Source organism: Vombatus ursinus, unplaced genomic scaffold (assembly GCF_900497805.2).
Source record: "Vombatus ursinus unplaced genomic scaffold, bare-nosed wombat genome assembly UNPS02007822.1, whole genome shotgun sequence".
Lineage (NCBI taxonomy): Eukaryota > Metazoa > Chordata > Mammalia > Diprotodontia > Vombatidae > Vombatus > Vombatus ursinus.
The window spans coordinates 1,436,315-1,452,210 of record NW_020947600.1 but is presented as its reverse complement, the minus strand read 5'-3'; the positions used below and the strand labels follow the sequence as shown (position 1 = coordinate 1,452,210).

General features: G+C 39.2%; 1 protein-coding gene across 3 annotated transcripts in view; it reads right to left on the bottom strand.

Moving 5' to 3' along the window:
* LOC114034008 (GPI ethanolamine phosphate transferase 2-like) overlaps window positions 1-6,533 on the bottom strand; it is a 90,701-nt gene extending 84,168 nt beyond the window's left edge. The window contains exons 1-2 of one of the 3 annotated variants that reach the window (XM_027849654.1): window positions 6,366-6,533; window positions 1,877-2,082 (exon numbers count right to left, since the gene is read on the bottom strand). In XM_027849654.1, coding sequence (XP_027705455.1) covers window positions 1,877-2,082; window positions 6,366-6,513 — 354 coding nt within the window. In that variant the 5' untranslated portion in view covers window positions 6,514-6,533. The remainder of the gene's footprint in view (window positions 1-1,876; window positions 2,083-6,365) is intronic. The other 2 variants (XM_027849653.1, XM_027849655.1) reach the window with 2 other exon arrangements.
* Window positions 6,534-15,896: the final 9,363 nt, after the last annotated feature.

Below are 15,896 nucleotides of genomic sequence, written 5' to 3'. Positions count from 1 at the left end.
GGAAAATTTCCCTTGTTGCACGACACATTCTCTTATCCGAACAGACACAAAGATGCCTGGCCCAAGGATTTTTGTCCTTGGCTGGCCCAAGGACTCTTCCTCATGCCAGATCCCCAAGGTCCATGCCTCTGACAACTCCCTCAATTTCTGGTATTAACAAAGTTATCTCTGCAAAACTCCTTACATTTTCCCATCCACAGCTCCCAAAGACACCTGGACCCCTTGCATTATCTAATTAGTATCCCTGGCATTGCTTTCTCATGCCCCTTTTCCATATAAGTCCCAGTACCAGCCTCAGTATCTAGCAGGTTCCCTAAGGACCCTTGCCAGCTTTTGCTAAGGCATTATAATAAACTTTTCTGCCACTTCACTAAGAGAAGGCTTGAGTGTGTGAATTCATTCCAGGCAACTCTGTCTTGGCATTCTCAGGGTCCTAGCACCCCCAAACCTCGTCAACTCCACTACTACAGACCCTCATAACCATTCACCTACAACATCACAGACACATGCACAGATCTCTCCTATTCTAAGCTATCCCTCAAACCGTTGCCAAAATACCTTCCTTATCCACTGACCAAGAGGCAGCATGGTATAGTGGATGGAGAGCTGGCCTCAGTCAGGAACAGCTGGGTTCAGTTCCCGGGCTGCCTAACTGGGGAAAGTCATTTAACCTCTAAGTGCCCCAGGAGCTGGAGAGCAGCAACCTATCTGCATTGGTTGAGAGAGCTTCCTCATTAGGAATTACTTATACCAATGAACTCACAGGTCTAGGAGTTTGGGGGCTGGGTGGTACCAAAAACTCATAGAATTGGTCACGTTACTCCTAGACTCAGTCATCTTCAGTGGTTCCCTATGACCTATCAAATAAATAACTTCTTTGCCTAGCTTCATCCAGCTAACACAACACACATCTCTTCAACTTTCCATTCCTCCCTCCCCACAATACATACCCCGCTAGCATGCCCTCTACTCTTACTTTGGTGCCATACTAAATTTTATTTCAGGAACATCCTCCTCCTCTCCGGCTCCACTGGCTAAATTCTTACCTCCTTTAAACTCAAACGAAATACTACCTCCATCAATAATGATCATCTCTGATCTTCAATGGGTCACTAACACATTGTTTACACATTTCCAGTGCACTTACACAGCATGTCCCAGAAATCTTCATGCCTTTTTAAGCTATTAAAATTTAGGAAGAAAGAGGACAAAGTGCCAGGACTAAGACTTTTGGGACTCTGTATTCTGTCTCATAGGTATCTGTTCACGTCTTATGCCCTACTAGAGTTCAGGGACCACATTTGAGTTACACCTGGTATCTGCCCTAGTACCTACCACAGTGCTCTCTGCATCCAAACAGCTCTAGCTAAACTTTAGATGAAGGAACAAAAGAACTTCTTCCAGTTTGTGCTCTTCTGTGAAGTAGTTCCATGGTCACTTTATCTCTCCAGGGTGCATTCCCTCAGATGTTAAGATAACATCTGGACAGAACCTCCTCGAAGATCCCTTTTGGTTCTACAGTTCTACGACTCTTTAAACTTCTGGTCTACAATGATTAAACACAATTATGTATGGGCGCGGAAAACCACAAGGGAGATCTTGCTGAATGCTAAAGCTACAGCTCCTTCCAAAGTACCTTTCCTGGGAATTCATCATGCAAGTACTGATTTTCATTGCTAACAGAAGCCATAAAGGTCCAGACCACATTATTGGGGACATTTCCAGACTATTTCCTGCATTACTACTAAGCCCTAAATTAATATATACAGAGTGGGAAGGAATAAAGGTAGTAAGTGTGAATTCTAAGAACCAGAATACACAGAGCCACTCTGAACCACCATTATGAGGTCATAAAACACCATATCAAACTGTTTACCTTGATTCGAGGCAGAGTGACAGTGGGTGGCTTTGCTTCTGCTATAAAACTATGAGTGAATCCTTTTTCTATAAGATAAGTTGTATAAGGCATGAATTGCACACCCTTTGATCCAAAAACAAAATCGCCTCTCAAGCCGTCTACCAGCATTATAACAACTTTTCTGAAGAGAGGAGGTGGAAGCTGGGTCCAGTTGGAAGTTGTTCCTACAAAAGTATTTAAAAAGGGGAAAAGAAAAGAATTTGAATTCCTTTAACACAAAACCGTTAAACATTTAACATTAAAAATATGCTAAGGTACAAAATGATGGGATATTTACTGTAATAATATATATCATAAATTCTATATAATTATGTTTGAATCAAGACTGGTTCAGAGTCTCTAATCCAATATTGTGTTACATACATCCAATAGAACCTTGCTATCAATATGTTCTGCTACTGAGCTGTAAAAATGTTCTGCTACTGAACTTCGTACTGCCTATGAACACCTGCCATACTTCTCCTCCAATAACCTTTCCAGACAGCAATAACCTCTCTAGACCTTCTAATGGCAAGGAATGAAATGCAGGTGATCAAAATATTCAGTATAAGAACATTTAATATATAGTTTACATTAATCATTCAATAAAGATTATTTCTAAGTGCTTTCTATGTGTCTGGCAATGTGATAGGCCTTGATGATTCAAAAACAAAAATGCAGGCCTTTAATTTAAGGAGCTTACATTGCAGTGGGGGTAACATGTACACATATAAGCATATACAATATAAATTCAAGGTTACTTAGGGGAAAGAGGGTACTAGCAGCTGGCAGTGGAAGGGGTCAAGTCAAGCCAACAAGCATTTATTAGGCTCCTACTATGTGCCAGGTACTGTGATAAGCACTAGAGAAACAAAGTTAAAAAAAAAAAAAGTCTGGAGAGGATCTATGTAAAAGGTAGCTGAATTTTAAAGGAAATGGGATTTCCAGGAGCAGAGGTGAAGAAAGGAAATCATTCCAGACATGAAGGGCAACCATAAAGAAAACATACTGGAAGAGCAACAGAAACCAATATAACTCATAACTATGTGGAGAGGAAATAAAGAACGTATAGCAAGCAAAAAATTCCAGTAAGGAAAAAGGAATGTGTGACCTCTGGGAATGACAAAAGAAGGCTTTCCCAGGAAAAGCAAAAAGTGAAACAGTCTCCATTTATAACTGTGCTGGATCTTTTTCTATTGGAGGAACAAGTAAGAAGATGGTATTAAAGGGGACCAAGAGGAGGAAGGATACATGAGGGATGGAAGAAATGGCCATGATCGAGCCAAACAAATAAAAAGATTAGTACAAGTCAAGAAAAAAGCTAAGGAGTTATTCTAAGACTTTATAATTTCAAATTAATAACTACTGGGAAAGCCGGCACCCTCTCATAGCAATCCTATATAATTTCTAATGTTTAAAAAAAAAACTAAAAACTCAGGGCAGCTAGGTAGCACAGTGGACAGAGCACCGGCCCTGGAGTCAGGAGGACCTGAGTTCAAATCCGGCCTCAGTCACATAACACTCACTAGCTGTGTTAATCTGGGCAAGTCACTTAACCCCAATTGCCTCACATAAAAAAAGAAAACAAAAAAAACCCAAAAACAAAAACAAAAAAACAAAAAACAACTCTATGGACTCAAGAGGACTGCCCACCTACCTGCTCAGGAACATGATGGAGGAGGAAAAGACAAGGTTGGGAAAGACCCTATTCAGAAATAACAGCCAGTTATAGCTAATAAGGAACAAGAAAGCCAGTCCCCATGGACCACAGCAAAGAAAAAAGAAGATATCAGTGGAGCTGTGCTTTGATTAATTTCACCTGGGGATTTCTACTATCAAAAAGGTACCACACTAACATATATGGTGTTAGGCTGTCAAAAGTACTGATGCTGAGGTTAACCCAAAATCAATACTGGCACAGGGAGGAGAGTAATTTTGGGAATTGGTTAGCATGTAGCAGAGGACGGATTTTTGTTTGGGAGGAGCTCAACAGAAGTGGGAAATCATTCTGCCTAGTTCTCAAGGCTAAGTGAGCTACAGCAAGTCATGGAAGAGGACACATAAGATAATGATAGGTAACATACTCCAGGTGGCCTGGGGGAGGTCAAGAGAGCTGGGAGGTGAGGAGAGGGTATGGAAGGTGTTCAGTCCTCTTGAGCAGTGGTGTAAAAAGCAAATAGAAATGGGGCCCACTAATCCAGACATAAGGATCTCTGTATGCTGCAAAAAGATTTAGTTTTAAAATGTAATGTTTTATCTATATTTTGTTGTATTTTTATTTCTTCTGTCAAATATCTCCCAATTACATTTTAATCTAGTTCAGATCTCTTCAGTCTACCTCTGTTCTGGAGGCATTTGGATAAACCCGAGCAATCACTGACAATTTACAGCCATAAACACAAGGCTAAGGAATGCCAAATATAGTAATGATCGCTCACATTTGTATAGTACTTTAGAGTTCACACAGTACTTTTCACATCTACTTAACAGTGGAATATTAGCCCCATAAGAAAACTGTAGCTCAGAGTGATTAAGTAAATCAACAGTTACAGTGATTAATTAAAGACTCAAACCCAAGTCTTCTGAATCTAAGACCAGGACACTCCATTTATGATATCTCTGAATCAGAAATTAAAGGCAAAATAGGTGCATGCATTTTTTATTTGCATCACTCACCACACTGAATGTTACTGTGGATTAGATGACTGTGAAAACTTTGGGGGGAGGGGGTTGCAGGGCTCTTTGAGAGAGTTAGGCGAGAAGTGTTTGGACAATCACTCAGCTCTGCAAGAAGCCAAGGAGCAGTAAATACACAGCAATATCACACTGTTTTACATGCTCTAAGTTCCAGGAAACTCTCTGGGTAATATCAGAAGCATCCCCCATAAAATGGACAATCTTGTCTCAGATTAGTGAAAGATGTTTTGATAGAAGATATTCTGAAACCAAGGCCCAGCCAAGAAGAAAAGTCCAAAAAGAAAAGAAGACTCTTCTCTCCCATCTCCCCACCCCAGGGAACATCTGTTACACACATTTACATGGGAAGGACAGTAGGAGAGTATATGTCCAACATATGTTAATGAGAAAGAGTGGGAAATGTTTATGTAGCTTCAAGATGCCATTCAAGGATTCTGAAGTGATTAAAAAAATACAAAACAAAAAAATCTGCACATAGTGCCATTTTTCAAGGGGTCAGTAATATCCCAGTGACTAAAGTTTTATACCAGTAAATCTGAGTGACCAGGCTCTAAAACAAGTCATTTTAAGTGTTGAAGTATCATTCTTCTAAGAATCTATACATTCATATCTGGAGTGGGAGAAATGGCTCTCAAACCACTGAGGCTCACTATCTAAGTTACTGTAGACATATGCTCTACTTGGCAATGACGGAATGGAAAAAAATTGATCAATACAGTAGTATGCAAAGGCCCTTTTCCCCATTGTGGGTGGGGTTTTGGGGAAGTGTGGTTAAAATCCTGGACCAGGGGAACCAGTTTTACAGGCCCTAGAAAGGCTGTGGAAATTACAAATCGGGGTTCTGTGCTTCAGAACCACTGAGGGCAGGGAACCCTGTACTGAGACCTCACCACAGTAGCATACTTTCAGTACTATCACTGGGCTGCTTTCACAGGTTCCCAAATCACATTGTTGGGCTCTAGGGGATCACTTATGTCGGTCATGGTTGTAAAATGTGCCTACACAACAACTTTATTTCCCCTCGTGTCAACTTTGTGCAACTCGAACTTAAATCCAATTCACACAGAAGTCAAGACGTCACCTTTATGATGTACTTAGTCCTGGTTTTATTCAACGTGGGAGGAAAGGTCTAAGGTCCTGTCTCTTTTCAGCCTTTAATGATCCCAATTGCTATACATAACATGAACTAAAAATTCACCATTATAAACCTATGGGGAGCAAGGAAGTTGGAAACACAATGCCTTGCACATAGTAGGGCTTTAATAAATTTTCACTAGCTGAACCGAAGGAACCACAGCGCTTGTGATTGGGTGAGGGCACAGACAAACTGAACGCATCTATGGGGAGGCCAAGGAAGGTCAGATGCTGGATCTTTCTGGAGGAATCTCAAGGTTGAGGCAGGGAAGGGTGTGAGCTGAGGGCGAGGACCCAAAAAGGTCCTGTTAACGTGTGAGTTGATTTATCAGACTTACGCGAGGCCCCTCCACCCCCCATCCAGCGAGAGAGCCCTTACCTGGAGGGCAAAGAAGGGAACTTGGGGCAGGGAGGACCCCCTACCCCTCACAGGAGGGAGGGTGGAGGGGAGGCGTACAGAGAAGAGGATCCTGGGGGGGGAAGAGTACGAAAGGGAGGTCCCCTCCCTCACCTGGCATATATGGGGGGGGCACCAGAGGGAGGCTCCCGGGGAGGGGGAGTGAGGTAGCGGAAGGGCGGGCAGGGGGGACAGCGGAGGAACCCCGGGACCGAGGGAGGGGAGGCCTAGCCTCCGTACCTGCCGCGGGCTCCGGCGCAGGGGTCAGGGGCTGGACCCGGGACGCAGAGCGCACCGACACGGGGAAGAAACCCCGGAGAAAGACAGCGACCCCGAGCACCTCAATCACCACGCAGCAGGCGGCGAAGGCTCCTGAGCCCAGCCGCATGGCGGCTCGTGTGCCGCCGGCCCCGCAGACCCCCAGGCAGCCCTAGCTAGCGCTCGAGCCGGGTTACAGCCAGAGCCCCGCTGCCGGCACTTGCAGACGCCAATACGACATAGTGAGCATGCGTGCTTGCACCCGGCCCGTGCGTGAGCGGACTCCCGGGGATCCCTGTGATTGGTGCTCGGCCGACGGAGGGCGGAGCTTTGGAGTTCTACCGGAAGTAACTTAGCCAGTACTTCCGCCTAATAGGTTTCAAATTTGACTTGGGGTTTGAGGCTGTCTTTGTACTGCGATGCTAGTTTACGTATTGTCGTCCTAGAACCCGGCACAGGCTCGAGTGTCGAGCCGAAGTGCACCCTACTCCCTCGACCCCGAGAAACGAGCGGTTCAGGCTCAGCCCCGCCCCTTCATTGCTCAGCCTGAGGTACTTTCGCGTTTGTGGCCTTGCTGGGCTGGTGCCGCGCATGCGCATGCGTATGCATCTACACCTGGGCCTGTTCGAGTGCAGGCCTGGGTCAAGCAGAAACGACGAGAGACATGTCCTGCCTCCGTCCTGGGACTGGTGCTGTGCAGTGCACTGGGATAATTTTTTTATTTTGGAGATTCGGGCCGTAAATTCCCAGTGTTGGAAATCCCTGCACCAATGAAGTTCAGAGGCTCTTTAATAACTGTGATTTCTCTAGGACAATGAAAGATAAGGTGAAATCAGATCTTTCAGACTCTAAAGCCAACCCTTTCCCAAATAACTCTTAAAAAGAAAAGGAAAAAATTAAATAACTGCATCTAGAGAGTTTGTGGCCATAAACTTCTTAAAATTCTTCTGAGGCCTAGACTAGCAGCTCACCAATGTTTTCTCTTTCCCACCTATCTAAAGCTTGGGGACCCTCTTTACGGTGTCCAGTGGTTCCAATATTCAGCTATTACTTAATTAACACTGGCTTTCTTTTGATTTTTTTTTCCTATAGTTTTTGCCTGTTTCTTTTTTTACTGCTAGTGGCTGCAAAGAATGAGATGAGGGTTTAAAATAAAGCAAAGGGGAGCCTTTGTACAAAGCTATGGAAGTCACACCTGCTCTTCACAGTGGGTCTGATCGTTCTATGTACCTGCCACCTTTTACGAAATCATTTATTCTTTTAGGAGGCAGTCACCTATTTTTTAATCTCATTTTTTCTCATTTATATTAAAAAAATTGCAACATTCATTTTTTTAAATTTTGATTTCCAATTTCTCCTCAAGAAGGCAAGCAATTTGATATAGATTATACCTGTGCTGTCATGCAAAACATTTCCACATTAGCCATATTGCCAAGTAAAACAAACCAAAAGGAAATGGAAAATAAAGTTTAAAAAAGTATGCTTCAATCTGCATTCAGACTCCATCAGTTTGTTGTGGGGATATGGATAAGATTTTTCCTCTTTGTAATTTTACCACTTTGTAATGTGGTTTGAGATCTGGTACTGCACGGTTGCCTTCTTTCACATTTTTTTCATTGATTCTCTTGGAATTGTCTTGGTACATTATATTGTTCAGAATAGCTACATCATTTACAGTTGATCATCATACAATGTTGCTGTTATTTACACAGGTATTCTTCTGGGTCTGCTCACTTCACTTTGTATCATCAGTTCATGTAAGTCTTTCTAAGTTTTTCTGAGAGCATCCTTTGTGTCATTTCTTATAACACAATAGCATTCATCTTAATCATATACTACAACTTGTTCAACCATTCCCCACATTTCCTCAATTTCCAGTTCTTTGCCAGCACAAAAGGAGCTGCTATAAATACTTTATCTATTTTTACTCTTTTTGGCTTTGGTATCGGTACCATATTTGTGTCATAAAAGGAATTTGGAAAGATTCCTTCTTTGTCTATTTTTCCAAATAGTTTATATGGCATTGAAATTAGTCATTCTTTCCATCTGGTCCTGGGGATTTTTTTCTTAGGGAGCTCACTGATGGCTTTCAATTTCTTTCCCTAAGACATAGTTATTTAAGTATTCTATTTCCTCTTCTGTTAATCTGGGCAATTTATATTTTGGTAAATATTCCATCCATTACTGCTTTACTCCCATAAGTTTTGGTATATTGTCTCACTGTTGTCATTCTCTTTAATGAAATTATTTATTGTTTCTATGATTTGTTCTTTGACCCACTCATTCTTTAGGATTATATTATTTAGTTTCCAATTTTTAATCTATATATCCGTGGCCCTTTAATGAATGTAATTTTTATTGCATTATGGTCTGAAAAGGATGCATTTAATATGTCTGCTTTTCTGCATTTGGTTGTGACATTTTTATGCCCTAGTACGTGGTTGACTTTTGTGAAGGTGCCATGTACAGCTTAGAAAAAGGTATGCTCCTTTCTATTCCCATTCAGTTTTCTCTAGAGATCTATCATATCTAAGTTTTCTATTCTATTCATCTCCTTCACTTCTTTCTTGTTTATTTTATGATTAGATTTATTTCCTACTCTAACTCATTTAATTTTTCCTTTGAGAATTTGGATGCTATGTCATTTGGTGGGTATATGTTTAGTATTGATATTACTTCATTGTCTATGATACCTTTTAGCAAAATGTAGTTTCCTTGCTTATTTCTTTTAATTAGCCCAATTTTTGCTTTTACTTTATCTGAGATCATGATTACTACCCTTTTTTTAAAACTTCAGCTGAAGTATAATAGATTCTGCTCCAGCCCCTTATTTTGACTCTGTGTGTTTCTTGTAAACTATTGTTGGATTCTGGTATTTAATTTATTCTACTATCCACTTCCATTTCATGGGTGAATTCATCCCCTTCACATTCATAGTTGTGATTATTAACTGTCTATTTCCCTCCTCCTTATTTTTTCCGCTGTTTATCCTTCTTTCTCTTTCTTTTTACTCTGTCCCTCATCAAAAGTGTGTTTTGCTTCCAAACACTACCTCTCTTAATGCGCCCTCCCTTCTGAGGCAGCCACTTTTGATGGATTAAAGAATACAAACAAAGCAGAGCTTTAGGGGAGAGATCCATAATTTTTTTAATCCTCTACCTCAGTGACTTTCAGTAAAACCTCTACCCCCTATATAATATAAAAGGAAATAAATTCTAGAATAAACAAACATTTTAGTTTCACAGAGTTGCTAAATTTTAACAGAACAGAGTCAAATAAGCAGTCTCCTGATTCTGTTTCTTGTTAACTAAGAGCTATATTCTTGGTAGAGCTTTAAATAGAGATACCAGCATCTCATGATCCATTTCCAGTTTGTTACTTGGTTGAGATTTTTATTAAGAACAAGACTTAGCATTAGTTGCTCATGGGTAGGCCAAGCTAATATAATAAAAATGACAATTCCACCTAAACTAATTTACTTATTCAGTGCCATACCAATCAAACTACCAAAACATTACTTTATAGAGTTAGAAAAAATAATAACAAGATTCATTTGGAAGAACGAAAGGTCCAGAAAATCAAGGGAACTGATGAAAAGAAATGCAGGGGAAGGTGGTCTAGCCATTCCAGCTCTTAAATTGTATTATAAAGCAGTAATCATCAAAACTGCTTGGTACTGGCTAAGAAATAGAGTGGTGGATCAGTGGAATAGGTTAAATTTGCAAGACACAGTAGTAAATGACTATAGTAATCTATTATTTGATAAACCCAAAGACCCCAGGTTTTGGAATAAGAACTTTGACAAAAACTACTGGGAAAACTGGAAAAGAGTATGGCAGAAACTAGGCATAGATCAAAATCTCACACCATATACCAAAATAAAGTCAAAATGGGTTCATGATTTAGATATAAAGGCTGATACTATAAGCACACTGGGAGAGCAAGGAATTACTTATCAGATTTATGGAGAACAGAAGAATTCATGACCAAACAGGAGATAGAAAACATTAAAAAAAGCAAAATGGATAACTTTGATTACATTAAATTGAAAAGTTTTTGCACAAACAAAGCCAATGCAACCAAGATTAGAAGGAAAGTAGAAAATTGGGAAAGAATTTTTACAACCAGTCTCCCTAATAAGGGCCTCTTTTCTAAAATATATAGAGAAGTAAGTCAAATTTATAAGAATACAAGTCATTCCCCAATTGATAAATGGTCAAAGGATATGAACAGGCAGTTCTCAGATAAGAAATTAAAGCCATTTATAGTAATATGAAAAAATACTCTAAATCACTATTGATTAGAGAAATGCAAATCAAAACAACTCTGAGGTACCACATCACACCTATCAGATTGGCCAAGATGACAAAACAAGAAAATGATAAATGTTGGAGAAGATGTGGGAAAATTGGAATACTAATGCATTGTTGGTGGAGTTGTAAACTGATCCAACCATTTTGGAGAGCAATTTGGAGCTATGCCCAAAGGGCTATAAATCTCGGGTTTCCCAAAGAGATCATACAAATGGGAAAAGGACCCACATGTACAAAATATTTATAGCAGCTCTTTTTGTGGTGGCAAAGAATTGGAAGTTGAGAGGATGCCCATCAACTGGGGAATGACTGAACAAGTTTAGGTATATGAATGTAATGGAATACTATTGTGCTATAAGAAATGATGAACAACAGGCTGACTTCAGAAAAACCTGGAAATACTTGTATGGTCTGATGCTGGGTGAAGTGAGCAGAACCAGGAGAACGTTGTACACAGCAACAGCCACGTTGTGTGATGACTAGTATTGATAAACTTAACCCTTCCCAGCAATACAAAGATCTAAGACATCTCCAAAGGCCTCATGATGGAAAATGCTGTCCGCATCCAAAGAAAGAAATATGGAGTTTGAATGCAGATCGAAGGGTACTATTTTCTATTTTTTTCTTCTGTTGAGTTTTGTTTCCTCTTTCTGGTAGTTCCTCCTATTGGTTCTAATTCTTCCTTACAACATCACTAATGTGAAAATATGTTTAATAGGAATGTACATGTGTAGCCTATGTCAGATTGTGTGCTATCTTGGTGAAGGTGGTGGGGAGGGAGGTGGAGAAAATTTTTAAACTCAAAAGCATATGGAAGTGATTGTTGATAAATCAAAATAAATTAATTAATTAAAAAAATAAAATAAAAATAAAAGGATCTTTTACAGTTTAAAAGGCAAAAAAACTAAAGAAACAAGACTTAGAATCCTGATTCACAGTGTTAAGTTGTTATAAATGGAAATAAAGCCTTATGAGTACCTTTAATAAGAAATGGGATATACTTACTTCTTCAAGGGTACACCAAAAATGTTGTGACTTCATTGATTAGAAATCAAAGTTTCTGATTATTGTAGAGACCATTTAGTTTATCTTTCACTGGGTATTATTGCAGGTTTGTTTTTTTTTTTCTAATTCAACATGAAATCAACATGGAAAGGATTTCATATTAATTCACTGGCTTTTGTTTAGTAGGAATATTTCCTTGAACTGCCTCTTCCCTTTCTACTCCCTCACTGTCCAGCCCACAGATTTTTTCATGAGTACTACTATTTGGGGAATATTTCAACAAGATGATATAGTAACTTCCCATATATCCCCCATATCCTTTTGCCAAGTCTTTTTTTTTAACCTGTGTATACATACCCCAGGTTGAGAACCCCTGCTTTAAAAGCAATTCTAGGCGCAGATTGGTTTGACTGACCCAGCCTTCTAGATAGCCAGCCTCCATCCTACTCTCTGCCTTAGCTTTGGCTTTGGGTTTGGGTTGGTACCACCACTAGATTCAGTGAACTCATTAACATATATACAGTGCTTTGCAAAGCTTAAAGCACTATGTAAATGCAAGCTATTATTATTGTTATAATCTTTTTAGAACCTGCTGCCTTCTCTGCTGTATGCTCCCCTATTATCACCCCTGGCCCTGGATTATACTGTACTTCTGGTTCTTTAGACATTTATCATTCTTGGGTTTGAATCTTGACTGCCACTTACTACCTATGTGAATTAGGGGAAATCACTTCACATCCCTCTCCTTATAGATTGAAGCTTTGATGAGGCGCTAATGGAGAGTGTAGAAATGGAAAAAGTTGAGAATTATAATTGTTGCCTTTCTCTTAACCACTTCAAATCTATAATAGGCAACTATAATGATTCCTCCTGAGCCCAAAACCTCTTGATGCTCCCTTTCCAGCTCCTTTGCCCTACTCCTAAAAGTTCTGTATTCCCTCTCACTTAGAAGAGATTATGAACAATGGAGTTGGTCCACAATAGAACCCTAGAAATACTCTTAAGTTTTGATTCAGTCAAGAGAGACTGATCAAATGCTTAATCCTTCTCCTTCTTATATTAGCAAAAGCTGGATGGGCACAACCTCAGCTTCTTAGGCTATAAAGAACAAATAACTCACACAGATTTAACACATTAAATTTACAGTAATCTACCTTGTCAAACACAGTTACATCTGCCTTCTCATGGAACCTCACTCTCATCTTCATCAACCTTATAGGAAAACTTGTCAAGAAAAAAACTGTCTTCATCAGTGTCATCAAAAGAGAATAACGATAAAGAAAGGATATATCTGACCTGTTCCCTGATGTTTTTATTCTATGTGATGAACAGTTCTCAGTGTTTTAAAGTTATTCATGTTTTGATATTTAGGGTTTTCATACATAAATTAAAATGTCTCTGATGAGGTGTCTATGATAGTGAGATTTTCCATTTTCATGATGTTTCAAGTGTAACTTTTTAGAATTCATTCCTCGAATGAATTTGTTGTTGTTGTTCAACCCATACATTCATTAAAATGTCTCTGATGAGGTGTCTATGGTAGTAAATGAGATTTGCCATTCCCATGATGTTTCAAGTGTAGCTTTTTAGAATTGATTCCTGTGAGAAATCCTTTGTTATTGTTCAGTTATTGGTGCTGCTAGTTCCTCAGAGAGTTCCAGGGGGAGGAACTTAGAAATACTGATTTGATATAGCCATCTCATGGGCGTATTAGCAGAAAGTTTGCAGAAACAACATAATTGAATGCATAAATAACTTTGGAGCTAAATCCCTTGGAATGAGCAAAAGTATTACAACTGAAGAAATGAAGTAATAGAAGTTCCAGCTCTCAGCAACATTACTTTGGCTCATTCTCTATTAAAAGGTCAAAGACATCTAGCAATGAATCTCTCTCACAGTTGATGTCACTTGGAAGTGAATCACCTTCCCTTTCCGGGCCTTAATTTTTCCATATGAAATATTAGAAAGTTCACCTAGCTGGTCTGTAAGATCCCAGCCACTCATTCATTTAAGCATCACTTATTGAGCATCATTTTAGGACATATGCTTCGTTAATGCTTCAAGGACTCATCGGTATGTCATCCTTTTCTTCTTATCCTATGTTATTCTTGTCCATATGTTTTCATAAATTCTTTATTAAAATTCACCTATCATTCTGATGGTCTTCTTTATTTTTTTTTTCAATATTTGGTGGATATCAGTGTAATATTTGAGCTGTATGTATAACCCTTCACTCTTACTACCTTCCTGGTTAATCTCCTTTTTTCATCATATATATCTATGATGATGTCTTCTATAACACTTTACAAATATTATTTAATATCTTGATAGAGCTTACATACACTCATTTTATATTTTTGTCACCTGCAATTTTAATTGTTTTAAGATCATAATATTCCATGATTCACAGTGATGAATGTCACCAGAAGAATTGCTAGTGTTTAAAAGGTGACCTTGTGCAGAAGAATGTAGTTTGAGATTACCAAAATCATGGCAAAATTTCCTTAATGTGACCAATCCTGATCTCCTTCTATTCAATTCTAGAGTCAGATTGTTGTGACTATGCAGTATCTGTCAAGATGCACAAATACGCACATACTGGTGGACTAATTCAATGAACTGTATAACCAATTGAATACAGCAATAGGTGTTTTTCATTCATTTTGTTGGTATTTAGAGGGTTGAGGCAATTAGCACAATTTCACCCATAACAGGAACATCCAGAGAATCTCATGAAATCCCTCTTCTATTTGAATGACATATAGGACACCCATGATGACACTGGTGAAAATCTTTGATTTGCATTATCTTCCTGTTTTTTACATTGCCTGATGTTTACATTGCCTGCAACAATGTACGGATTGTTGAACAAAATTATCTTTGTAGTTGTATTTGCAAGAACTTTTTTAATTTTAAGAAATATGAGAGAGACTTTACTTGAGGAGAGCCTATAAAGTTACATTTTGTTCTATCCAATCAAATGCTTTTTTGAAAATAAACAAATAAATACAATGGCACCGTGTGTGTGTGTGTGTGTGTGTGTGAGAGAGAGAGAGAGAGAGAGAGATAGATCTTTATTCCTCACAATGAACTATTTGACTATAAAGATAAGGTTTGCTGTCAAAAATCACTAATGGAAGCCTGTCCATTCATTTTCCATGTTTTATCAAGGTTAAACTGATATGATTATTCTCATAGATCATTCTTAACAAATTTACAGATTTATTAGAAATGAGATTTATAACTTGGTAGTTGCTGATGTCTATTTGGTTGCCTTTGGATGTAGGGGTGAGTAGTAATAGCACTATGCCTTGTTGTTGTTTTTGTTCTGCGTCCTTCATTCTTAAAGAGGACCAGTGAAATCATAAAAGTGATATCTTCTTGACTTATGAGTGAATTGGATTTAAGTGAGGCAGAGCTATGCAAAGTCATCAGCCTCACTCTCTCCTCCAGAGTCTTCAGAGTCCAGTGGCAAGACCTAAGTCAAGATGACTGGCAATGGCCCAGGAGACAGTGAGTGACCTTGGCCTTTTTAAACTGAGGTCTTTCCCACGTCTCAGTTTGTCTGAGGCAAGGCCTTTTCGGTGATTAAGGGCTAGGTAAGAATTGAGACAAAAGATGGCCTACTTTGCCGTCACAAAAGAATCAATCTGGGAGAAGAGGACCCTCGGAGTTTCTGGCTGGGAGCAGAAAACAATTGCTATTTAGACTCACTGAGCCATCAAAACCCAAACAATGAGTAAGAGAGGCTTGGGCTGGGACCTATTATTGGCCAATCAATGAAAGCCAAAGTGATTTGGGTTTAAAGGCATAGTCAAGTAGTTCCATTTGAATCACAATGGGCTTTTTCAAAACCTGTCTTTTCAGAGCTATGTTTCAAGAATTCATGAATGAAAACTACAGGAGAGGGGCAGCTAGGTGGTACAGTGGATAGAGCACAGGCCCTGGAGTCAGGGGGACCTGAGTTCAAATTTGACCTCAGACACATAACACTCACTAGCTGTGTGACTATGGACAAGTCACTTAACCCCAACTGCCTCATCAAGAAAAAAAGAAAGTTAAAAAACTATATGAGAGAGTTAATTGTTCCAGCTTTTTGAAAAAATAATTGCAAAATAAATAAATTGGGGGAGAGGAGGTAAATCTAGTCCCCAAACTCCAAGATATCTTGCAAAGTATAAGCAATCAAAAATTA